This window comes from Drosophila pseudoobscura, chromosome X, assembly GCF_009870125.1.
Source record: "Drosophila pseudoobscura strain MV-25-SWS-2005 chromosome X, UCI_Dpse_MV25, whole genome shotgun sequence".
NCBI lineage: Eukaryota > Metazoa > Arthropoda > Insecta > Diptera > Drosophilidae > Drosophila > Drosophila pseudoobscura.
In genome coordinates, this window is record NC_046683.1 from 31,101,921 (window position 1) to 31,129,406 (window position 27,486).

Consider the following 27,486-nt stretch of genomic DNA (forward strand, 5'->3'; position numbering starts at 1 on the left):
CATGACACCCCAAGCAAGCAACGAAATTTCACTAACAACAACATTGGATATAGATTCTTCGCTCCAGAAGTTTTGGGAGCTGGAGAACCGTCGACTGCACGACCAAACTTGAACCCGAAGATGAACAGGTCGAGAAACACTTTCTCACCACACACACTCGCGATGAAAATAGGAAATATATCGTGGAGCTTCCATTCCACACCTCACTCCCTGAATTTGGAGATACTCTACAAGGAGCTCTCACGCGTTTCAAAACGGTTGAACGTCGCTTGCAACAGAATGAGCAGCTACAAATAAAATTCATACATTTCATGCGAGAATATCAGACTTTGGGACACAGCCGACAACTGCCAACGGAAGAAATCATCTCTGGGCAACATTTCTACATGCCACACCACCCTGTGTTGGGTCGAAAACTCCGAGTAGTTTTCGACGGGTCGTTCCGCGACGCCAATGGTAAGACTTTGAACGACACTCTCTTTACAGGGCCGAGCATTAAACGCGATCCGTTTGCTGTGTGCCTGCGCTTCAGAATGTATAAATTCGAATTCTCAGCGGATATTGTGAAAATGTTCCGCCAAATATAGGTCTGCAATAAGCATCGAGATTTTCAGAGAATCGTTTGGAGGGAAGATCCAACCGATTCAATCAAGCACTTTCAACTATGTACCGTCCTAGCGGTTCGGGTGTTGCAACAACTGGCTTCGGATCATCATCATGAATTTCCGAATGCTGCGAAAATCCTACTGGAATATTTCTACGTTGACGATGTTCTTACTGGATCAAACAGTGAGGATGAGCTACTGCGGAACCGGAATGAACTAATGTCCTGCGCCAAGCTAGAGCTCGGGAAATGGGTATCCAATACCAAAGGAATAACAGAGGAGGATACCGACGCGTACACACAACCAACTCAATGGTCACCAGCAAAGGTTCTGGGACTTTACTGGCATCCTGGAAAGGACACGCTAACATACAATGTGGGTCTATCTGCAAATCCTAACTGCACAAAAAGACAAGTCTTGTCCAATGTTTCACGGATATTCGACCCACTTGGACTTTTGGCACCCGTTGTGGTTCAGTTCAACATTCTTTTTCAGCGACTATGATTACTCAATCTGGATTGGGATGATCCATTTCCAACAAAACTGGCGGACAATTGGCTGAAGTGGCGAGCTGACCTCGACACATTTCAGCAGTTTCAACTACCACGTTTGGTTGTCAACGATGTAGACAACATCGAGTTGCACGGATCCTCCGATGCTTCAATCAAGGCATACGCTGCTGTAGTTTACAGCAGAGTAATACACGACTACGGCTCTGTGTCCGTATCTTTAGTGGCTGCAAAAACAAGGGTGGCTCCACTCAAGCAGCAATCCTTGCCACGCCTGGAGCTTTGCGGAGCACTTCTTCTTAGCCAACTCATACGATCAATTAAGGCTGGATTACGACACAGAGATACAACTGTATTTGCATGGTGCGACTCTACAATTGTTTTATCGTGGCTATCATATGCACCAGCCCAGCTGAAGACGTTTGTTGGGAATCGAACCTTGGAAATTCTGGATTCCATTCCATTCCATGCCATGCTTGGCGTCATGTGGACTCCAAAACAAATCCAGCTGACTGTGCGTCCAGAGGGCTCATGGCTGCCGACCTCATCGACTTTCGGCTGTGGTGGACTGGTCCTTCATGGCTACGTGACAACGATCTATTCTTGGTAAAGTTGAACAACTCAAAGTTTTACGTTACTCTTTCAGAAACTGGCATACAAAACGAAGTCAAAACCAATTGTTTGTCTACATTGGCCGAATAACAATTGGATAATCCGCTGAAAGAACTAATAGCCCGAGTCTCCTCCTGGCGGAAGCTGGTGCACACTATTGGCTATGTCCTTCGCTTCATCCAACGCACAAAAAATCCATCTCGGGACAGGAGCTTCCAATCTCTAACATTTCATGAGATCAGGACTGCACAGATTCTGTGTTTGCGATACGCGCAAACCTGCTTTGAAGATGACTACCAATTGCTACTTGCCAAGAAGCCATTACGGAGCCGATCGCAGCTTGTGAAACTGTACCCAATCATTGACAAACACAATCTACTCAGGGTCGGCGGACGATTGCATCACTCTCAATTGCCAGAAGAGGCGAAACATCCAGTTTTGCTGCCAAAGACTCATCGCATCACGAAACTGATCTTGGAACACGAGCACCGGGTCAACCTCCACCCTGGTGTTCTGGAAGGTTCTGGATATTTGGCGCACGTAACCTCGTACGCAAAATCACGCACGAATGTTTGGCTTGCTTTCAACAAAGACAACATACATCACAGCAACGAATGGCTGATCTACGCAGCATTCGTATTACACAAGCACTGCCATTTGTCAACACCGGTTGCGACTATGCTGGGCCAATCCGTCTCAAGGATGGCAAGGTTCGCAAACCACGTATAAGCAACGGCTATATATGCCTATTCGTTTTCCTGGTCACTTCGGCAATACATTTGGAACTTGCCAGGATCTCGCCACTGAAACGTTCCTGGCTGCACTGCGGCGCTTCATATCTCTACGTGGCAAGTGTGTCAAAATCTACAGTGACAACGGCACAATTTCATCGGCACGAAACGCTAACTCGATGAAATGCAAACCCTACTGGCGTCACAGCAACACACCGACCTGGTTACTCATACCCTGGCGGATGACGGCATACAATGGGTATTCATTCCGCCTGGTTCACCTCATTGGGGTGGAAAATGGGAATCGGCAGTTCGATCTGTTCAACTGCACCTTCGACGAGTCGTCGGAACCTCAATGCTTATATTTGAGCAGATGCGTACCCTACTTGCGCAAGTCAGCGCAGTGGTCAACTCACGTCCTCTTTGCTACAAACCGGATACTGAGGTCAACTATTTATCGCCGGCTCACTTCTTAATTGGACGACCATTCACCACCATACCGGAGGCTGACTTGGGTCACATTACTGTGGGTCGATTGGGGTACTGGCAGAGTATCCAGTCCATGTACCAAGGCTCCTGGAAACAATGGCATCAGGAGTACCTGACCACTCTGCAACAGCGTCCACTCGTTCGTTCTCTTTTGCATATTTTCCCTTTGTTTTGCATAAACAACCGGTGTTTTCATAATTAATAAACTTTAATTAACTTCCTAACCAGCCTACAATCTAGAAATCAAGCTTGTAGCTTTTGTTGTTTTAGCACTCTCTTGCTATAACCTCAACTTCAATAACTGTTCTTTCTCTCTCGCTCTCATTACTTTCTGTTCAGTAGCTCTCTCTCTCTCATTAGCTGCTGCTGCAACTGTTCTCCTCTCCTCCTATTAGCGTTGTCTGGCACACTGGTTTGTTTTGAAATATTATTTGATTTTTATTGTGTTGAAATTTTTTATTATGGAGTTTTCTGTGATATGTTCCAAAAAATCCTGTCGGGAAGAGATCACCCGTGATCAGCCGAGTATCCCCTGGGATCTGCAAGTGCCAACCGTCACTCGCCGCCGAAAAACTGACTCCGAATTGTAAACAATGCAAAGGTCATCACCATTCACTACTACATTTACCAGATACTACATCGGGTATTATCGGGACTTTTGCGCAAACAGAAAGGGAGAATCAGAGCAATTCAAACGCGCATTATATCACTTCGGTGACTTCAAGTCACATTGCCCACGCAGAGGGCACACCATCGATTGTATGTGCGCAAGGCACTGCACAATCTACTCAAGCAAAAGGATTGAACAGAAGCACATTAGCCACGGCCGTGGTTTATGTTAAAAACGCAAATGGAGACTACATAACATATCGCGTCTTATTGGATACTGGCTCACAACTCTCGTATGTATCGGAACGTTGCATTCACGCTCTTGGGTTGGCACGTTCACAATCACGCATCCTTGTTTCGGGAATATCTTCAGTGAAAGCTGACACCACAAGGGGATTCAGCACATTTCACATCAAGTCCCGAATTTCTATGGATTATTTGACTGTAAACGCCCATGTACTTGGCAGAATCACTTCATCAATGGGAAGGCAAAACATTGATGCATCGGGTCTCGATGTGTTTAGGGATCTTCAATTGGCTGACACACACTTCTGCACAAACGCACCAATTTACATACTATTGGGTAGCGAACACGTATGGTCTGCATTTACAGGAAGGAAGATGTATGACAGCAAGGGCAATCTTATCGCAATTTCATCAGTTTTTGGATGGGTTATTACGGCACTCATGACACCCCAAGCAAGCAACGCAATTTCACTAACAACAACATTGGATATAGATGCTTCGCTCCAGAAGTTTTGGGAGCTGGAGAACCGTCGACTGCACGACCAAACTTGAACCCGAAGATGAACAGGTCGAGAAACACTTTCTCACCACACCTCACTCCCTGAATTTGGAGATACTCTACAAGGAGCTCTCAAGCGTTTCAAAACGGTTGAACGTCGCTTGCAACAGAATGAGCAGCTACAAATAAAATTCATACATTTCATGCGAGAATATCAGACTTTGGGACACATGCGACAACTGCCAACGGAAGAAATCATCTCTGGGCAACATTTCTACATGCCACACCACCCTGTGTTGGGTCGAAAACTCCGAGTAGTTTTCGACGGGTCATTCCGCGACGCCAATGGTAAGACTTTGAACGACACTCTCTTTACAGGGCCGAGCATTCAACGCGATCCGTTTGCTGTGTGCCTGCGCTTCAGAATGTACAAATTCGAATTCTCAGCGGATATTGTGAAAATGTTCCGCCAAATATAGGTCTGCAATAAGCATCGAGATTTTCAGAGAATCGTTTGGAGGGAAGATCCAACCGATTCAATCAAGCACTTTCAACTATGTACCGTCCTAGCGGTTCGGGTGTTGCAACAACTGGCTTCGGATCATCATCATGAATTTCCGAATGCTGCGAAAATCCTACTGGAATATTTCTACGTTGACGATGTTCTTACTGGATCAAACAGTGAGGATGAGCTACTGCGGAACCGGAACGAACTAATGTCCTGCGCCAAGCTAGAGCTCGGGAAATGGGTATCCAATACCAAAGGCATAACAGAGGAGGATACCGACGCGTACACACAACCAACTCAATGGTCACCAGCAAAGGTTCTGGGACTTTACTGGCATCCTGGAAAGGACACGCTAACATACAATGTGGGTCTATCTGCAAATCCTAACTGCACAAAAAGAAAAGTCTTGTCCAATATTTCACGGATATTCGACCCACTTGGACTTTTGGCACCCGTTGTGGTTCAGTTCAACATTCTTTTTCAGCGACTATGATTACTCAATCTGGATTGGGATGATCCATTTCCAACAAAACTGGCGGACAATTGGCTGAAGTGGCGAGCTGACCTCGACACATTTCAGCAGTTTCAACTACCACGTTTGGTTGTCAACGATGTAGACAACATCGAGTTGCACGGATCCTCCGATGCTTCAATCAAGGCATACGCTGCTGTAGTTTACAGCAGAGTAATACACGACTACGGCTCTGTGTCCGTGTCTTTAGTGGCTGCAAAAACAAGGGTGGCTCCACTCAAGCAGCAATCCTTGCCACGCCTGGAGCTTTGCGGAGCACTTCTTCTGAGCCAACTCATACGATCAATTAAGGCTGGATTACGACACAGAGATACAACTGTATTTGCATGGTGCGACTCTACAATTGTTTTATCGTGGCTATCATATGCACCAGCCCAGCTGAAGACGTTTGTTGGGAATCGAACCTTGGAAATTCTGGATTCCATTCCATTCCATGCCATGCTTGGCGTCATGTGGACTCCAAAACAAATCCAGCTGACTGTGCGTCCAGAGGGCTCATGGCTGCCGACCTCATCGACTTTCGGCTGTGGTGGACTGGTCCTTCATGGCTACGTGACAACGATCTATTCTTGGTAAAGTTGAACAACTCAAAGTTTTACGTTACTCTTTCAGAAACTGGCATACAAAACGAAGTCAAAACCAATTGTTTGTCTACATTGGCCGAATAACAATTGGATAATCCGCTGAAAGAACTAATAGCCCGAGTCTCCTCCTGGCGGAAGCTGGTGCACACTATTGGCTATGTCCTTCGCTTCATCCAACGCACAAAAAATCCATCTCGGGACAGGAGCTTCCAATCTCTAACATTTCATGAGATCAGGACTGCACAGATTCTGTGTTTGCGTTACGCGCAAACCTGCTTTCAAGATGACTTCCAATTGCTACTTGCCAAGAAGCCATTACGGAGCCGATCGCAGCTTGTGAAACTGTACCCAATCATTGACAAACACAATCTACTCAGGGTCGGCGGACGATTGCATCACTCTCAATTGCCAGAAGAGGCGAAACATCCAGTTTTGCTGCCAAAGACTCATCGCATCACGAAACTGATCTTGGAACACGAGCACCGGGTCAACCTCCACCCTGGTGTTCTGGAAGGTTCTGGATATTTGGCGCACGTAACCTCGTACGCAAAATCACGCACGAATGTTTGGCTTGCTTTCAACAAAGACAAAATACATCACAGCAACGAATGGCTGATCTACCCAGCATTCGTATTACACAAGCACTGCCATTTGTCAACACCGGTTGCGACTATGCTGGGCCAATCCGTCTCAAGGATGGCAAGGTTCGGCTATAAGCAACGGCTATATATGCCTATTCGTTTTCCTGGTCACTTCGGCAATACATTTGGAACTTGCCACGGATCTCGCCACTGAAACGTTCCTGGCTGCACTGCGGCGCTTCATATCTCTACGTGGCAAGTGTGTCAAAATCTACAGTGACAACGGCACAATTTCATCGGCGCGAAACGCTAACTCGATGAAATACAAACCCTACTGGCGTCACAGCAACACACCGATCTGGTTACTCATACCCTGGCGGATGACGGCATACAATGGGTATTCATTCCGCCTGGTTCACCTCATTGGGGTGGAAAATGGGAATCGGCAGTTCGATCTGTTCAACTGCACCTTCGACGAGTCGTCGGAACCTCAATGCTTATATGAGCAGATGCGTACCCTACTTGCGCAAGTCAGCGCAGTGGTCAACTCACGTCCTCTTTGCTACAAACCGGATACTGAGGTCAACTATTTATCGCCGGCTCACTTCTTAATTGGACGACCATTCACCACCATACCGGAGGCTGACTTGGGTCACATTACTGTGGGTCGATTGGGGTACTGGCAGAGTATCCAGTCCATGTACCAAGGCTTCTGGAAACAATGGCATCAGGAGTACCTGACCACTCTGCAACAGCGTCCAAAGTGGACCACGTCAATCCCTAATATCTCGATCGGGGACATTGCGCTTTTTATGGAGTCCAACAGCCCACCGGATTTATGGCACATTGCACGAGTTATAGAAGCCTATCCAGGAAACGACGAACTGATTCGAGCTGTCAAGCTCAAGACCGCATCTGGAGAATTAACCCGACCAATTACTAAAATCGCGGTATTGCCCCGTTCCGAAACTTTGTTTCAGGGGGGGCCGGGTTGTTGAGGAACGCATAAAAAGTCCATCGCTAAGCGAAGATGCAATCACCAGATTGGACAGAAGGTGGAGAAATTCAACTTCTCTTATGCCAGAGAGATAGCCACCTTTCCAAAAAACTAACTTCTCTTTTAGTAACCTATCAGAATGTAAGAGGATTGCGTAGTAAGCTCAGCATTCTTTTCCGGGATAGTGTTGCATTTGCTCCCCACGTTATTGTGTTTACTGAAACCTGGTTAAAGCCGGACATTCTTAGTTCCGAGGTTTTGGCAGGTCGGTACACAATTTTTAGAAAGGACCGTTCGTCTCGACGTGCAGGGGGGGTTCTAATTGCAGTGGACTCTTACTTCACGTCGGATCACTTCTCAGTGCAAGTTCAACAGGAACTGGAATTCCTGTTTGTAAAACTGATTCTTCCCGCTTTCGCTATATTCATTACTTCCTCATATATTCCACCTTCTTCGGATATTTCAATTTATGAGCAGCACTTGTCCGCTTTAACCGCTGTTTCTTCCTCGCTATCTGATAATGATCGTATGATAGTTCGTGGGGACTTCAATTTGCCAGGAACTGTTTGGTCTTCGGTTACTCCCACAACAACAACAACAAAAACAACTTACTCCGTAGCCTGCATGTTGAGCCGCACAGATGCCGTAGTCGATACAGACACGGATCTGGAGAGCGTGCACTCTCTAAGCAGGACGGATGAAGAGAGCCTTCTCCGCTCGCCGGAACCAGGCACCAGCTCCCTGCGTAGGGAAGGGCCGAATCGTTCCAAGGAGGGGATGAAGGCCAAAGCGCAATACAAAGCGGCCCTCAACATCAAAAGCCGGCTGCAAGGTAAAGCAGACATCTCCCAGGCTACATTATGCTCAGATGCCACAGATGAAGGCGTCGAATGGCGAATATGCCAATAAGGTGGAGGAGATGATGGCCACCAAGAGGCAACGCTTGACTGAGAGTGCCATTAAGGACACTCCAGCGAGCAAGCGGCAACGCGGGCCCAAGAGTGCAGCCCCTCCACCTCCTCCAAAGCGGCCAAGAAGCCAACGAAGCCGAAAGCGAAGGTCAGCGATGTGACCAAACGACATCTGATCGTGGCACTCATCGACCGCAGCGAGGAAAACGGCAAGATGTCAGCGGCACAGTGGAAGCTGGTGCACGCGCGTCTCGTCGACGCAGTTTTTGCACAGATGGAGGAAGACCCCGCGGCCCCAATACCCACGTTCGATGGTGCTGGGTGGCTAAATGGGGTTAAGATCCTGAAGTGCAATGATGATCCTACCCTAAGGTGGCTGACGCGTACGGTCTGCCAACTGGTGGCGATGTGGGAGGGGGCCAAGCTGGAGGTTGTGGACCGGGAGCTTATCCCGTCCAAGCCTAAGGCGAAGGTACTCCTCCCCATCACAATCCAGGGGGACCGAGCGCTGAAGCTCCTTCAGCGGCAAAACGCGGACGTGCCAACGGCCGATTGGAGGATCCTACATATTGGTAGCCCACTACCCAACGAGGGGGGCCAATGTGTGATCCTCCAAATAAACAAGGAAGCAGAGGATCAGCTATACCCCAAGTTCGGGAAGATGGCGTGGGGCATGGGTAGCGTCTACCTGCGTCTCAAAAAGCGCCACCCTGAGGAAAAGGACGCGCATACCCTGCAGGCAGGCGAGGTGGAAAAGGACTTAGGTCTCGAGTCCATCGTGGAGGCCGCCCAGGGTCTTGCGCTTGAAGACGAAGAAGAGGAAGACGGTGACCTGACGCTGGTAGTCAACCCGTCAGGTGCAAGTGAGCCAGCCACCCATGCTGAGTGTGCTGCTGTTTAACTTGCATAAAAGTAAGGTAGCGTCAGCGGAGCTCCTCATCGCCATGGAGCAAGGGCTCGCCGACATAGCTCTAGTCCAGGAGCCCTGGATTGCGACAGGCAATTCAGTGGCCGGACTAAAGTCCTCAAATCATAACATATTCTACTCAACATCGGTAAGCAGGAACAGAACCGTCGTACTCGTACGAAAGGGAATCCATGCTTACCTTATGTCTCATTACAGCACGGATGACCTGACGGTTGTGATGCTGGAAAGTGAGGAAAAGCGCCTTCTGGTGGCTTCCTGCTACATGGCTCACGACAGACCCGCACCACCCGACGAACTCTGGAGCCTGGTGACAGAAGCCGGCACCAAAAACTATCAACTCGTCATCGGGACGGACGCCTACATCAATGACAGAGGTGAGTCACTTTTAGACTTTTTACTAGCAACCAATCTATATATAGCAAAAGTTGGGGAGGAGCACACCTTCGTAGGTCCGACCTCATCCAACGTGCTAGACCTAACACTTGCAACGGGAAACAGTACTACGGTATCTAGCTGGAGGGTCCTCGACAGACCATCCTTCTCAGACCATAAGTACATTCAGTTCAAGTGCGAATTCAAGCACCCTTCGAAGACAGCAGTCTATAGAAACCCCCGGAACACAAACTGGGCAAAGTTTAAAAAGACAGTTACTTCGAAGCTCGCGAATCCGGGCTCAGTGAAATCCGCGGAGGATATAGAGAAGTCCCTAAAGACCCTATCCAACGAGTTACTGAACGCCTACCATGCATCGTGCAAACCCTCGAGAACGAAGAGGAGGTCCAAGCCACTCTGGTGAAACCGAGATCTCTCTCTCCAAAGGAACAACCTCAAGGAATTCTTCTAGATCGCCAAACAAGCGAACGAAGAGATTGTCAATGAGGAATATAAAATCCTACTTAGGAGCTACAAGAAGGAAATACGTAAGGCACGAAGGAACTCGTGGAGAAACTTCTGCTCCAACATCGAGAAAGTGCCCGAAGCCGCTAGGCTTCGGAAGCTGCTTTCAAAGCAGCCCACAGTACAGAGCCAACTAAAACTAGACAACGGACAGTGGACAGAGGGCAGTAAAGAAGCCCTAACAGCACTAATGGAGGCGCACTTCCCTGAATGCGCCGAGGTCACTGACGCCAAAGAGCATCAGGACCTAGCAACCGAGGAACAGCACCCTCCAATAGGTCTGTTAACCACAAAGAGAATCCACTGGGCCATAGACTCCTTCGCGGGCATAAAAGCACCAGGACTGGACGGGATATTCCCAGCCATGATGCAGTTGACCAAAGAGGTTATTACCCCATGGCTCCTCGCAATATACTCAGCATGCCTAAGTACGGGCTATATCCCCATCCAATGGAGAACCTCGAGAGTTGTCTTCCTCCCTAAGGCAGGAAAGTGCAGCCACGTGAGTCCCAAGGATTACAGACCGATAAGCCTTACCTCCTTTATACTAAAAACACTAGAAAAGCTGTTGGATTTGCACATCAGGAATGATGTAGAGGGACTGATGTCAACAAACCAACACGCCTACACCAAGGGGAAATCAGTGGAGACGGCACTACACTCGCTAGTAGCCACCATCGAGAGCGCCCTTCACAACAAAAAGTATGCTTTGGGAGCATTTGTGGACATCTCAGGAGCATTCAACAACGTGTCCACAACCGCAATAACAAGTCGCCTAGAAGCGAATAACATACACCCTGCAATCAACGTCTGGATCAAAAACCTCCTAAGTTGTAGACGGGTGCAATCGGAGTGGGGCACTGCTTCCATGGTAAAGGGGGCACACAAGGTGGAGTCCTGTCGCCACTACTGTGGAATTTGTTGGTCGACGACCTCATTAAGAGATTTGAAAGGAAGGCCCCAAAAATAACAGCTTATGCAGACGACATAAGCATACTTATTACGGGTGTATGTCCATCGACCCTCAGCTCCATAATGGAACGTACACTCAGGGAGATACGTGAGTGGGCGGAAGAGGTAGGACTCAGTATGACGTATGGAGTCCCAATGTAGTGGAAAGGGTGAAGAAGGCTACCATTGCGCTTTATGCATCCAAGAAGATGCTCAGCAGCACATGGGGCCTGTCACCTGCTCTAATGCACTGGATCTACATCTCGGTGGTGCGACCAACTCTGCTGTATGGAGCCTTAGTGTGGTGACAGGCTACTTAAAAGAAGACATACCATAAGCTTATGGAAAAGACTCAGCGACAGGCTCTGCTCTGTATTACAGGGGCGCTGAGGTCAACCCCAACAAAAGCACTCGAAACTGTACTCGGAATCGACCCCCTGGACATTCACGCTCGCCTGATTGCGGGAAACACAACGCCTCATAGCATCAGGAAATCTATCGATACAAGGATACGGGCATAGTTCAATCGGCAGGGAAATGACCAGATCAACTGATTACATGACCCCCCAAACTTGCCCTGACGTCAAAACAACCACATCTTTGGGACCTGAAGACTGGAAAATTGGAAGGGACCAAACTGTGGACATCAATATATACCCAGACGGCTCCAAGATGGACGGAGGAGTAGGAGCGGGCCTTTACTGTACAGACCCTGAGATAAGGCTGTCGTATAAGCTACCGGACCAATGAAGCATATTCCAGGCAGAAGTTTTTGCCATCGGGAAAGCAGCGGTGGTCGCTCTCCTCACAGAACGAGCACACGATGCGGTCAACCTATTCGTCGGCAGCCAAGCGGCGATAAGATCCATGCAGTCGTCCGCGGTCAGTTCCAGAAGTGTCTTGGTGAGCAGGGAGGCATTATACATCCTAAGCACGACAAAGACAGTGCGGATCTATTGAGTTCCCAGCTACCAGGGCATCGAAGGAAACGAAGCGGCGGACGTGCTAGCTAAGGAAGGCATCGGGCTGTAGAATAGGAGAACCGAAAACGTGCCCGTCTCCCTCAGAACGCTGCAAGGCGATCTAGAGAAGCAGGCTAGAGCACAGACTGATAGCAGGTGTTGGCCTATGCGTGGCCCCGCTGAGGGCCGTCCGGGTTAACCTAACCTAACCTAGTGGCCATGTCACGACATGATTTTGTTGACGGCTTGCTTGACCTGTCTCAAGTCAATCATGTGAAAAATTCCTTGGGTCGATTGCTTGATCTATGCTTTGTATCGGATCTGACCATAGTGTTGTTAACCCGAGCCCTTCCGCTCACTATACCTGAAGACGCCTACCATTCTACTTTCGAGGTGTTGCTAAATATAGGACCAACTGAATTGGATCGGTCGAGTAGACTACCTGAACGTGTCCGCTGCTTTCGTAAAGCCGAGTTTGCGAAGCTTAATAACCTCATTAGCGATTTTGATTGGTCCGCTTTGTACATGTGCACTGATGTCATAAAAGGCACAAACATTTTTTACAATGCTCTTGGCAAATTTTTTGATTCTTGTGTGCTTCTTTCTTGTCCGATTAGTTCTGGAAAACCCACTTGGTTTACCAAAGAAATATCCAGTCTAAAAAACTTAAAATCAAGACTTTATAAAAAATTTCAAGAAGTGGGTTCTCCTACTTCTCACTCTCACTATGTAATAGCTCGGTCAAACTTTTCAGTTCTTAATGCTCTAAACAGTATGACCCTAAACAGTTTTACTGCTTCGTAAACAGTAAGCGTAGAACGTCCGCACACCCATCCTCGCTATCATTTTGTAATACGTCGGCAAATAATGATCAGGCAATTGCCGATCTTTTTGACCAAATTTTCCAGACGACCTATTCTACGGAAAGCTACTATGGTCACCCGTACCCATACGGTTTACCGAGGTCGTACGTCATTTTCAGTCCCTTGATAAATTAATTTTTTTTACTTCATGATCTTCGACTAGTCAAAGTGGTCTTTTTACCGCGTCCAGACGGGGATCCAGGGTGTGCACTCAAGTACTGCGCCGAGGCACTGTGTGGACCCTGTGTGTGCTTAAACTATTCACCTTCCATTGATTCTTCTTGCTTCCCTCCGATGTGGAAGGAATCGTGTAAAATTCCTCTCCATAAAAGAGGTAGAAAGTCTGATGCAAAAAATTATAGAGTTATCCCCTATTTCTAAACTCCGCATTTGCAACACCTCTACAAGACACTTATATCTTCAACTCAGCATGGATTTATAAGACGGTGATCAACCACCACGAACTTGCTAGAGTTTACCTCTTTCATTATTAAAGCCTTTCAAAGTAACTTACAGACGGATGTTATTTACTTTAGCAAAGCATTCGACTCTGTAAACCATTCCCATTTAGCGCATATACTTGTCCTTTTAGGGTTTACCGCCCTACCTCCTGAGATGGATTTCTAGCTATCTTCGTTCCAGGTCTCAAAGAGTCTTCTTCAAAAACTCCCTCTCTTTACCAGTAAAGGTTTCTTCGGGAGTACCACAGGGCAGCCATCTGGGCCCCTTACTCTTCACACTCTGTATTAATCACTTGCCTTCGGTATTAACATACTCTCGAGTACTTATGTATGTGTGCGGATGATGTTAAACTCTGTGTCCAGTACAAGGACATTTCATTTCATTCTCACTTGCAATCCGATCTCAATAACTTTCAGTCATGGTGTTGTGCTAACTTGTTACACCTTTATACCTCGAAATGCAAAGTTATGACATTTCATCGTTCTAACCCCTTGTTAGCACCTTGTTTGGTGGTTCTCTTGAGATAATTACCCTGTTGGATGATTTGGGTGTTATGTTAGACCCCAAGTTAAAGTTTTCCGAACACATTTCTACCATGGTAAATAAGGCCATGGGCGTGCTTGGTTTTATAAAGAGGTGGTCAAAGACTCTCTATACCTCGCTTGTTCGTCCGATCTTAGAATACGGCTCCTGTGTATGGTGACCTCAGTACAAAGTACACCAGGACCGTATAGAATCAGTACAGAACATTTTTTTACTCTTTGCTCTGCGGGGCCTTAACTGGAATGCGGGTGAGACTCCCACCTTACTCTAGTAGACTTCTATTAGTTAACCTCCCATCCTTAGTTAACCGTAGAACAATGCTTGGTAAGATTTTTATGCACAACTTGATCAGGGGTGACATAGACAGCCCTGATCTGTTGAGCCGAATAAACTTCACGATACCTATTAGACTTACTAAAAAATTTTACACCGTTGTTCCTTCCACTTTGTAGATCGAATTATTCCTTGGATGAACCATTTAGGGTCCTATGTTCGGGTTATAATTTCCTCTTCCATATTATATCCACCACTAATTCTTTTCCTCTTATTAAATTACTAATGCTTACACACCTTTCTAGTAATTAGTAATTGTAGTGGTTTTTTTATTTTGTATTTTGAATGTATGCCTAGTTCTCGTCTACTCGTCTAGCTGTCATCAAGCTGTGCGTTCTTCCAGTTGAAGACCCTGTTAAAAGCCCTGGTCTTTCAACGGGGGGAGAATGTTCGAAGCAGCAGCCGTTAAAAGCTCTTAAGTGACGTAAAGAACTTCTCTGTTAAGTTGTCTATTATCGCGCTCATTCCATGTACTCTCTCAGTGCATACACGCACACACATATGTAACGTTCTTATAACTTATATAACCTTCGATCCTTCAGTCGGTCAGTCTGCCAGTCCTCTTCATCGTCGATGCGCTTAACACCTAAATCTAATTTCATGATCACGGCTTCTAACAAAAAGACACAAACAACATCGAACAATAAACCCCAAATTGTAACGTTAGAAACGGAGACATTTTTAATTTGTAAATGTGGAATCAGAGCTGCCAAAAAAGCTCGGCAGCTTCCAACACACACTTTGTATCAAATAAACAAACCTTCTGCATCTCCTGTAGACTTTGTTCGGCTTTCTGCAATCCTTCCATATCCTGTGCCATACGACGTAAGTGACGCTTGGCATTTTTATTTTGCTGGTAAGCATACCAACAACCGATAATGGCGCTTAGCAACAGGGTCACCAATATATAGTCCTTCCAACGGGTGCCGGTTTCTGTATTAGGTATATTTGTATGATGAAAATATTACGTATTATACATACATTTAAAAAAATGCAGTCCAAAAATTTTGAACGTTTCGTTACGGGTATTTTAAAATTATTTTCTTACCTCGTGGTGGCCCAAAGAGCACTACATCCATTGCTTTTAGTGAAATTTTTTGCTTATGAATGGGATCTTTAATACCAAGGACATTGCTAACGTACTGCAAGTTATTCACAGCTAGCCTATAATTAAAAAAAATATATATTACTTACTAAAAATGTGTATGTATATATTTACACTGGGCACTGTCGAAGTGCAGATTGTTCACGTATGCACAAAGTACACAGCTGAAGCTGTAAAGCGAGATCGAGCTCAAGGTCAGCGTTATTGCCGCAAGTCGAGAGACAGAAGTAGAACACACTTTTAGATATGATTGTGTATGAATGCACGAATGGGCACCTATGTACATATATCGCTGATGCGCCCAACGGACAAAATAGAAAACAGCAAGCCCAAATGAACTATAACTGCCACCCAAATCTGTCAAAGACGAGTCTGCGACACTTAGGTTTTTTATGTGAATGATTTCAGTGCTCAAAACTAATAAATATTTGCATACAAAAAATTAAAAACAATACAAAAGCGGTGTTGAGTTCTTCTTCTCCATCCTTGCAGAAATCGTTGTTCTTTTTTATATTTCGTGCCTGTAGTCATGCCGTTAACAAGAACTGCACAACCCACTGGTGATGATCCCACCAAACTGCCAAGTTTTTGTCCCACGGCTAGCCCCAGACCTTATGATATCCGCAATCTGCTAGATATGGTAATTTTCTATGACTTTCTGTTTTCGGTTTTTTCGTATCTTCAAAGTTATGGATGCCACAGATTTCGTCCTTTGTGGGAGAGAGGGCGTGGCAAAACTTTGAAACAAACGTGTTTCAACGTGATATCATAGGAGTCTGAATACAACATTTTATTTCTCTAGCTTTTATAGTCTCTGAGAAATAGCCGTTAACCGAGTCGGACGGACGGGCATACGGATGGATGGACAGGCCAAATTTGTTTCGGAGCATTTGGTTGCTAAAGAGTACAAGGCTAAGAAGAATAATAGGCCCCTTTATATTATCCCTAGAAATCAGGCCAGTGCTCCAGCCTCATCGTCCCGCTCTGAATCCACCCAAAAAAATATCATCCTACGCTACTACGCCTACACAACTAAACAAAATTTAAACTTTTTTTTCCGTTGTGAACCTAACCGATTTTTATACCCGATACTCAAAATGAGTATTGGGGTATATTAGATTTGTGGTAAAAGTGGATGTGTGTAACGTCCAGAAGGAATCGTTTCCGACCCCATAAAGTATATATATTCTTGATCAGCATCAATAGCCGAGTCGATTGAGCCATGTCTGTCTGTCCGTCTGTCCGTCCCCTTCAGCGCCTAATGCTCAAAGACTATAAGAGCTAGAGCAACGATGTTTTGGATCCAGACTTCTGTGATATGTCACTGCTACAAAAATATTTCAAAACTTTGCCCCGCCCACTTCCGCCCCCACAAAGGGCGAAAATCTGTGGCATCCACAATTTTAAAGATACGAGAAAACCAAAAACCAAACCAACCAGAATCGTAGAGAATGACCATATCTTTTAGACTGCAGAATCTGAATTGGATCGTATTATTATTATAGCCAGCATCAAGAACACAATTTCATTTTTTCTCGCCCTGTCTCTCTCTAACACACACGTAGCATAGGCGGCTTTGCTGAGAGTAAAACATTAGCGCCTAGATCTCAGAGACTATAAAAGCTAGAGCAACCAAATTTGGTATCCAGACTCCTAATATATCGGACCGAGACGAGTTTGTTTCAAAATTTCGCCACACCCCCTTCCGCCCCCGCAAAGGATGAAAATCTGGGGATATTCATAAATCTCAGAGACTATTAAGGCTAGAGTAACCAAATTTGGTATCCGCACTTCTGTTAGATCGCACTATAAAACTTATATCTCAAAATTTCGCCCCACCCCTTTCCGCCCACACAAAGGACGAAAATCTGTTGCATCCACAATATTGCAGATTCGAGTAAAATAAAAACGCAGAATCATAGAGAATGTCCATATCTATCCGGTTGCTGAATCTGGATCAGATCAAATAATTTTTATAGCCAAAGGAAACAAATCAATTTGCAGTGGCTACGCAGCGCCCGACGTCACGCTCAGACTGATTTTCTGTCTTTCTCGCACGCACTCTTTGTGGTGTCGTTTAATATTAGCGGCGTCTGCCGGAGGAGAGCCATACTGACTTAGTATCGGGTATAACTGTAGAGTTGCGGTGTCCGCAGCAACTCACAACGTTCCCCCTCGTTTTTTAATAGATTTGGGCTCACAAGGATTGATTTAAATTAGAAGAATTTACAGGCGTTTAAACAGAAAATTGATGAACATGTATCAAAGCATGCTGGCCCCTGTATGTTCGGACCAGTCGCCGACGAATCATCCTAACTTAAAATCTTCATTACTGCTGTTTGTTAATATAATTAAATTATAGATTTATAAGCATTAATAAACCCTCTATGTACTGGAAACCCTGACGTTCAGCAGCGCTGCTGCGCTCTCTCGTTTAAAGGGTGTTCTGCAGCCGCCTTTTTTAGTTCTAAGCTAATCTCTCACCGCGCTGGTTGCATATAGGTCTCGTGTATAAATATTTATTTGGCAGGGTAAAAGAGCAAGCATTTGGCTCCAACTAAGCCGCCGGTATAAATAAACATTATAACGTTAACCCTAATTGTTTCATACCAATTCGTAAAGATATAGTTGCCAAATATATATAGCTTGGTATCTCAAACATTGGTAAAACCGACTGGATATACATAGATACATTGCTTAATCGCGTTTCATTTAAAAACATATTAAATGAACAATACATTCGTTGCTGTGTAGTTTAACTACCAAATAAATTTGGCCGTGTGAGATTCCGTTAACTTAAGCGTCGAATCTATCATTCTGTGCACAACTGCAGCGGCGGCTGTTGAGTTTTCATGTCTTTCATTCTCGCTCTAGCTTCTGTATATCTTCGCTTAAATGGTATTCAATTTTCCGTTGTTTCGTCGCATTGCCCACCGTTTAGCATGGACAGCCTGGCTTGATAACAGGCTGAGTCTTTATAAGCGTAAATTTCTGTCTTTATATGATCGATTGCACAGACTTGGCGAATCCATCCCGGGCAACAAAATCGATAAATTGGCCGCCGTGGAAATTGAGATTTCCCTTGATGTGTTGGCAGAAATTAGAGAGGAGTTCAATAAGGCCCGTAATGAGTTGTGACGTTCGATACAGACGAGATTCGTAGTGAGCTGCGCGAAAACTCTCATTCAACTATCATTGAAAGCTAACTTAGAGGGTACTTTTGAACACCATCATCATGGCTTACAAAGAACGACTGCCTGAGCCGAAAGGACCTAGGTTTGCCGATCCGGATACGTCGAATTTTCGTACTTTATAGCAATGTTCAAATCTGTGACTCAAGCGGATGAGGCCTTGGATTCGGTACGATCGTTGGTTCGATCTCCGGTGCCAATTATCGTGCATCTCTGGGTATACTCCATAACCGCTTTAATAACAAACGACTTGTTTTTTAGGAACACATCAAGAAGATTGTTGGGCTCAAGAGAGTAGTCTCGCCTTCTGTTAAAAAGCTTCGTGAAGTTTCTGATGCAGTCAATTTAAACATGCGAGCGCTGCAGACATAGGGAATTGCTGAGGAGATCTCAGGATTCATGATTATCAACCTGCTGCTGCAGAAGTTTGAATCTAAAACGTAAACAAGTGGAAGGAGCACATGTCGTCGGATTTCTACAGTTTTATGAATTCTTGCAGGAACTCTGCCAAAAGACGAAGCGGTTGGCGTTAAGGTGGGAACAAACCATTCCTCTACGCATATTAAAAAAACGCTCACAGCTTCCAATAGCATGGATAGAATTTTAGACGTTGCGTTTACTACCGATACAACGAATACTCTAGTTTACAGAGGATCCTCTCTAGAAATTTATGTCCTGCTGCCTTCTTTTGGTCCCAAAAAATTCTGCCAGAGGCCCTCGGCTATATTTTGTTTTAAGAGGGCTGATTTTATCTTTTTGAATCGCGCACATTCTCAGATCGATTGGTCATTCCTCGACGACTTTCTTGAGATTCAACCCGCCACTAACGCATTTTACAGCGCTGTTTTCTCCATTATTCCAACCTGTGTTCCATTACTTTAAAATTTCGTTTTTACAAGAAGTTTCAATTGAAAAATCACAGTTTTCCATTTTTAATACCATAACGATTACTTGGCTGAATGCAAACTCAATTTTAAACGAGATCTTAAACAATTCTTTCAGTTTGTTCACTCTAAACGTAATTCTTCACAATATCCCTCTTCTTTATACAAAAATGGTATAACAATAATATTATACAAATTCCGATATTGTTAACCTATTTGCTTAATATTTGCAACTTTGCTACTCTCTTCCTTCTAATAACCTGCCCTCTATTCACGCTACACCTAACGACATTCGTGCCGCGCACCCACCCTTTAAATAGTTCAAGTGGTATCCTTCCCCCCTTTGTTGATTATGAAATCATATCAATGTGTCTGAATCAGATGTTTCAAACTACCTTGTCTCTCCAATTTGTCTGTTATTCCTAAGCTCTTCGAAAAAATTATTACTTCTCAGCCTCTACACTCTTGTGATGTTTTCAGAATCACAGCACTGATTTGTAAAACGTCGCTCAGTTTCGTCTAACCTCCTTGAATTTTCCAATCCTCCTTGTCTCTTCGGGTTTGCCTCAAGGTAGCTATCTTGGGCCTTTATTATTTAACCTGTTTATCAATGATCTTCCCCAAGTTTTAAGTCATTCCCGAGTCCTAATGTATGCTAATGATTTCGAGCTATGTTTTTCCTAAAGCGATCGTGTATCCCCCTTCCTCTTAACATTTCGAAATGTAACGTCATGATCCTTCATCGCAACAAGCCTTACCTTATTGACTTCTCAATCAATAAAATTTCCTTGGAACGCCTGTACTAAGTTAATGACTTGGGCATTATCTTTGTACCTAACATATCTTTCAATTCTCATATATCCGCTATTTTGAATAAATCCAAAGGAGTCCTTAGCTTTATCAAAATATGGTCTAAGGAATTTTCTGACCCCTATACCACTAAATTACACTACGTTTCTTTTGTCCGGCCTATCTTGGAATATGATCCCTGGTCACCTCATTACCAAAAATATCCAGATATGCTTGAGTCCGTTTAGAAACAATTTGTTATCTTTGCCCTGCGCGGTCTTAATTGGGACCCTTCTAGACATCTTCTTTCTTATGAGAGTCGGCTACGTCTAATTAACTTGCACTCTCTTGTAAGCTTAGTCTTATTAGTATTTCTGTTCCGTCACGCCCGACTAGGTACTACTTTCCTCTCCGTTTTCCTCTCTGTCCTTCAAACTACTCTGACCATGAATCTTTCCGTAGCCTTTGCTGCGATTACAATAAATGTTTCCATTTATTTTCCTTTGATACTTGTGCTTCCAAAGTCAAATTTTCATTAATGAATAATTTAAGTTAACTTTCTTCTGTCTTGAATTATGATTTCTACATTCTTTATACTACACATTGGAATATTCCATTTAATTTTCAGCTTGCCGATCCTGCACGTTTCAATCCTCCTCTTTGGTGCGACCGTTTTTTATGATCTCCTCTGCTTAGGCCAAATCAAGCTCACCGATGGCCTGCCTCTTCTACAGAAGACCCGGCTTGGGTGGACAGAAGGTAGTAAGCTCGGCGCTTTTGGCCACGCACAATTGTCCAGACTCGGAAGCTAAAATGGAAGCAAGGTTGGATGAAATTCTTCATGTCTTGTGAAGTCGAGAATTGTGTGGAGGCTGGAATACCATAAAAGAAGTAGATTGTGAAGCACATTTTGTGAGCCACCTTTCGCGATTGCTATCAAGGGAGTAATCAGTTCGTATGCCGTTAAGCGTCTTATACTTAGGCGTATCAACGATTCGTCAGTTTGAAGCGAAAATTGTAATCCTACACTCCAGGCGCGGTATTTCACCTTTATGAGGGAGTACATTGATTTGCATCATATGCACCAAGTCAACCCTGATTCCCGTAGCCTCTGCAAATATATCTTGCCTCATCACTGTGTCCTAAAGGAGGACAGTATGACGACAAAACTCCGTGTTGGATACATCAACTGGATATTCTCTAAACGATGTGATGATGACAGGCCCTGTTATTCAGCCTGCATTGTTTAACATATTGATTCGCTTTCGAACATATCCAGTCGCTCTCACTGGGGACATTTGTAAAATGTTCCGCTGCGTACGAGTGTCTCCACCCGACAATTTGTATCAGTGCATCCTATGGCGAGATTCCATCGAGTCCGAGGTTCAAGTCTACACATTAGACACTGTCACATACGGGACGTGGGCTGCAATATCTTTAGCTGTCCGCACAATACACCAGCTTGGCTCATCAGCTGTGCAGCAGGAGTTTTACGTGGATGATCTTAATTCTGGAGGTAACTCAGTCACAGAGCTAATAGACAAGATGCACAAAGCTTCAGCTTTACTGTCCCGTGGTAATTTCAAACTTAGGAAATGGTGCTATAGTCAGCAAGAAGTACTTGACCCAACCTCTGAAGAAGGTGTAGAGAAATTCCTTAGGTTTCATGATAGAGGCGACAAAACTCTTGGCTTAGCGAGAGGGACCTTGCTTCGGATCAACTTCTGTTTGCCTTGTCCGCACTGGACCCAAATTCAAAACCCTCCAAGTTCATTTTGATTTACGATTGATCTTTTCTACGACCCTCTTGGATTGATAAATCCAGTCATTGTCAGGTGCAAAATCTTCGTTCAGCAGCTTTGGAGAGAAAATGTGGATTGGGATGAAAGCCTACCCTCAGCGTGGCATTCAACATAGATGGACTTGAGACACAAGTTGGCAAGCATCTCTCGGATCCCATTTCCTCCCGTGGTTTTTCATTCTAGTGTGGGTATCGAGGTTCACGGATTTTGTGAAAACAGCAAAGAAGCATATGGCGCTTGCGTATGTGTCGTGTCTAGGGAAGCCCAGTCGTCGAGCCAGGTTTTGTGCTCAAAGTCTCGAGTGGCGCCACTACCACTGGATGAGCCAGCCAAATTTCAAGGTTTCGAGGCAAGTTGAATGGCATCAATTCGGCAGTTGACGGCAGCCATGGAATGGCGCTATGTTCCCATATCTTTAAATCCTGCTGATATTCTCTCTCGCTTCCCAGCTGCCTTATCCAGTCAGAGCTGTGGTTTCACGCTAAATTGTTTTTGGTAGGCTCTAAGGATGTGATACAGACCGTATCTTATACTTCCGATACGCGTTTCCACATTTAGATCTCACGTCCGAATGCAAGTTTGCAAAGTCATTCATTGGCAAACAGCGCACATTGGCCTACATGAATAAATTTATACATCGTCTTAGCCATCCTGGACTGATCGTTTCTGATATTCGGCAAGGAACACATCTACTAATTCGACATATTCATCTGAAAATTTTTGTGGATGGACATGAAGGAGATTAATGCTGGTCAAGTCATGAAATCGATTTCTATCAGTTCGCTCTCTCCTTTCATCGATCAGTCTGGCTTACTGATAGTTGGAGGTCGTCTTGGACAATTCTCGCTCAGTTTTGATGCTCGACATATGCAAATTTTTCCATAGGGGCATCATATACCTGTTGCGCTGATAAGATGTTACCACGAAAGGAACATTTATGCTAAACCTCGCCCCCTGCCAAAATTTGGCTGGAATATTGGCCTATTGGAGGCATTAAAGCAGTGTCAAGGGTATGGTGCAAGCAATCGGCTTAAGCTAAGCCTCCGGCCCAAATAAACATTATCGTCAAAACCTTGCCACTTTCGGCCCCTTGCAGAATGTTCAAACATAAACATATTATTGAACACATTCACTCATGTAACAAAACCGATCTCTAAAGAAATCACATAAAGTAGACAAGTTATGACTGCACGGGTGTAAACAGAGATCTGTAACCCATTAATACGACAACAAAACACAAGTGGAGAAAACACTTAACAAATGCGGTCCTAAAATAAAACTAATGTAAGCATGCACCCACAGTAAAATGTTTTTTCCGTTGTTTCCTCCGCTGTGGTAAGAGCACGGAGTTTAACATTTTGGTCCTTCGAGACTTCCGTTGTTTTCCCCCTGTGGTAAGAGCACGGAGTTAAGCCAGCTCCTTTGAGACTAAACAAGTGTCTAGTTCACTGACAGCTAAAGGTAGCAAAATAAAAAACTTTGATTTCCCTCCTATAGGAAGGAACAGAGTATAAAATAAATTAATGAAACGAGAGTTTCAATTAATAATTTGGAAAAATACGAGCTAAACAGGCTGTATTTTTAATAGATAACTGGGTATATCTATTGTGATCGGAGAATATAAAAAAAAAATAAAATAAATAAATAAAAATTAATGAAACGGAAGTTTCAATTAATAATTTTGAAAAATACTTCGCCGATGTTCTGTGTGGACCCTTACTTAAACTATTCACCCTGCCCACTGATTCTTCTTGCTTCCCCCCCATCTGGAAGGAATCGTTTATAATTCCTCTCCATAAAAAGGGTAGCAAGTCTGACGCAAAAAATTATATTGGTGTTCAAACATGAACATATTATCGTCAATACAATGCCACTTTCGGCCCCTTGCAGAATGTTTAAATATAAATAGATTATTGTACACATAAACTCATGTAACAACACCGATCTCTAAAGAAATAACATAAAGTAGACAAGTTATGACTGCACTGGTGTAAACAGAGATCTGTAACCCATTAATACGACAACAAAACACAAGTGGAGAAAACACTTAACAAATGCGGTCCTAAAATAAAACTAATGTAAGCATGTACTCAAATAGACACCCTAAGTAAAGTGTATCCTCTGCGTAGGTCTAACGATAATTATAGACTACCAAATTGTACCTCCTACCTCATTGTCAAATCACATATAAGGCTCTGATTTTAAGAATAAAATTTAGTTTGAAATTACAACTCAACTCGCAAATGTCTAGACTTTTCTTTTAAGGTCTTAACATTTTGGTCCTTCGAGACTCTCCTCCTGTGGTAAGAGCACGGAGTTAAACCAGCTTCCTTGAGACTAAACAAGTGTCTAGATCACTGACAACTAAAGGTAGCAAAATACAGAATTCTGATTTCCCTCCTGTAGGATGGAACAGAGTATAAAATAAATTGATGAAATGTAAGTTTAGCTGAACAAATACAAGTGGCAAAAGAACTGTGACTGTAACGGTGAAAAAATAAATAAATAAATTGGTTTGTGTGTGCTCACTGTGCCAGCGACAATAACTGCGGCGTCCCCAGCAGCAGCGAAAATAGCTGCAGCAACATAAGCAGCATCGACACCAGCAGCATCGACATCAGCAGCAGTGACAATAGCTGCAGCGACATCAGCAGCATAGAAAATAGCAATAAGCAGAGGCAACACCAGCAGCAGCGACAGCAACTTCAGCGGCAGCAGTAAAAACAACAGCAGAAGCAGAATTCATGAGCTAAGTCTCATATCTTAAATTGTTTTTCAGCTTAATTAAGTAACAAATTAAAGTAAGATGTCATCAGAACAAATAATTAAACTATTAGAGGCTCAAGCCGCGATAGCAAAAGAAATTAAGAAGATTGAGGCTGGTCATTTGACCTTAAGGAGGTCAAGGAGGCTAAGGAGGACCTTAAGGTCTTAAGGAGACCTTAAGAACAAAGTTACAAGCAATAATTCTACAGTGTTAGCATATGGAGTAGTCGATCATGACTACTATAAGAGACAGTAGTACGCAAACATGATTAAAAATATACATCAGAAGTATGTAATGAAACCCTAACGAAAGGGAAGGTAGAAATAGAAGAGTTACAATCAGTGGAGACTGTAACTTTGAAATAAAGACATAGAGCCCAAAAATGACAATACCATAGAAAAAGTATCTGAGGGAATCGACAGAATAGTGGAAAACTTATTTAGAGCAAACCATGCTGACGTTTGATCAGGCTAAACTGGGAGAGTGTAGAATGAGAAGGGGAAAAATTGAGTTCCTGAGCTCAAAAATTGAGGAGTTTAATCATAGCTATGAAACAAACGACAGTAAAAAACTGAGCTCTAAATTTAGGAGTTTTATCATAGCTGTGGGACAAACGACAGTTTCCACGACCAGATCGGCGATTTAGAATTTGATATTCAAAGCATGGTAAGCAACCTAGAAGTTAGGATGTAAGCCGTAGCTGAGGAAAACAGCGTGAATAGTAAAGGGGCAACGATACAAAATAAGATATTGTAAAGGTACAAGCCTTCACAATGTAGGAGCAACACCCACCTCTGGGGAAACAGCAGCAAGCGACGACACAAAAGGAAACAGCAAGAAAAGAGGGGAAACTACGCCTACGACGATCATACACCGCGAACAAGCGACGACACAAAAGAAACAGCAAGAAGAGAGCCGACGGCCATACGCAGCAAGCAAGCGAGAAACACCCAAACACCCCATTAGCTCGACAGAGAGAGAGACGAAGAGAGCCCGACGATCGCTCTGACGCCCACGCCGCAGCAGCTGAACATGAAGAAAGGCCAGCAGCGGAAAGCTACAGAAATAGCAAAGCGGCAGAAAAGCGACCGAAGTCCATCGCGGGCCAAGCTCGGGAGTGATTCTCTAACAGGGCCGAAATCGAATTTTCAGTAGTTTTCTCGTGATACACGGAAAAGTCCTGTTCGAAACACGCGTGTGCACCCGGATACTGCGTAGCTGTGGTTTCCTTATGTACTTGTAGGTACAGAGTTGGCAGTTTTTCCCCCTGCTGCACCCGTGGGGTTTTTAGGTAGGGAAATAAAACGGAGAACGAAAATAAAGACACCAACTTCAACCTCAGCACCGCGTGCCGGGAGAAAATGGACGCGGCACGCGGCCAAGGTTGGGAGACAGCGACAAAGCGGAAATAGCGGCAAAGCAGCAGGCGAGCAGCGACAGCGACAACGCAGCAGCAGCGACGGAGCAGGCGGGCGAGCGACACGGCGGCACAGTCACAGCAGCAACAGAGCAACAGGCGCCGAGAGGAGCGGCGACACGGCGACAGGCCACAGCAGCGAAGGTACATCCAGCGAACCCAAAGAGGAGCAACGGAGCCCTCAGTCCCAAAGCCATGGTTACAGCCAATACGAGCCTCCGAACAGGAAATATCAAGTTACGAGAGTGATCACCGAGCCTTCGAACAGGAACCTTCCGTGCCTTCCGTGCCGCGTGTCCTTCAACAGGATCATATACCCAGTGCTGTGTATCCTAGTATAGGGTCACCTTACCCAGTACCGTACCGCGTGTCCTTCGACAGGATCATCTACCCAGTGTTGTGTATTCTAGTATAGGATCACCTTTCCCAGTACCGTGCCGCGTACCCTCCGACAGGATCATCTACCCAGTACTGTGTATCCTAGTATAGGATCACTTTCCCCAGAACCTACGGAACGGGATCACCGCAATCATCGCACGCCCTGCACACCCCGAACCCGTGCAAGCAAGACTGGACGAATTGGCCACGCGCTTTGGGAACATACCGAGCCCCAGGGACCCCCGCAGCACAGCCACGTCACCCGGCCAGAAAGCCGAATGAAGATGGAAGACAGCAAGAATGAACAGAAACTGCGGCTAATTATACCCGAGCTGCCCAGCACGAACCAAGGATCCTACCACGGATAGGACCAAGACACCGGACGCCCAGGACCAACCATCACGAGCTGCCCAAGGACTACCCCAAGGAACCAGACCGGAGTCGCCCAGCAAGGACCAAGGCCCTGGACCGAATACCACTGGACCCTTGCCGCGCCTAGTTTTCCCTAGGGACATCGGGTCTTATGCCGCGGAGGTGGTGAGATCTCTCTCTCATTACTGGCGGACAAACTCCGAAAATGGGGACTTCGACTAGCGTTCATCGAAAGGCTATAGGAGCGAGTGGAATCATACGGCTACTAATCAAGCTGCCAAGCTTTACCATTAAAGTCTTTCAATATTGACAAAAGTCAAGATTATGTGTTGGCAGACCCTAACTTTAACAAACCAAATAGTAGGTTTAATAATTAGGATAGATTTGTATACCCATATTTTAAAAGACGGAATCCGGGTAGATTATATC

The 27,486-nt window shown here is 44.9% G+C and overlaps 1 protein-coding gene and 1 long non-coding RNA gene across 7 annotated transcripts in view; one reads left to right on the forward strand and one right to left on the reverse strand.

The window, feature by feature from the left end:
• Stim (stromal interaction molecule) overlaps nt 1-27,486 on the reverse strand; it is a 208,171-nt gene that overhangs the window by 9,297 nt on the left and 171,388 nt on the right. For all 5 annotated transcript variants that reach the window (XM_033382176.1, XM_033382173.1, XM_033382175.1 and 2 more), the window contains 2 exons: nt 15,401-15,516; nt 15,113-15,285 (listed from right to left, as the gene is read on the reverse strand). In XM_033382176.1, coding sequence (XP_033238067.1) covers nt 15,113-15,285; nt 15,401-15,516 — 289 coding nt within the window. The remainder of the gene's footprint in view (nt 1-15,112; nt 15,286-15,400; nt 15,517-27,486) is intronic.
• On the forward strand, nt 18,589-21,444 carry LOC117184465 (uncharacterized). 2 transcript variants are annotated; one of them, XR_004469832.1, is made up of 3 exons: nt 18,589-18,817; nt 18,910-19,182; nt 20,950-21,444. It is a non-coding gene; the product is annotated as an uncharacterized lncRNA (long non-coding RNA). The 2 variants fall into 2 exon arrangements; XR_004469833.1 differs by lacking the exon at nt 20,950-21,444 and having other exon boundaries at nt 18,592-18,817; nt 18,910-19,088; nt 19,148-19,659.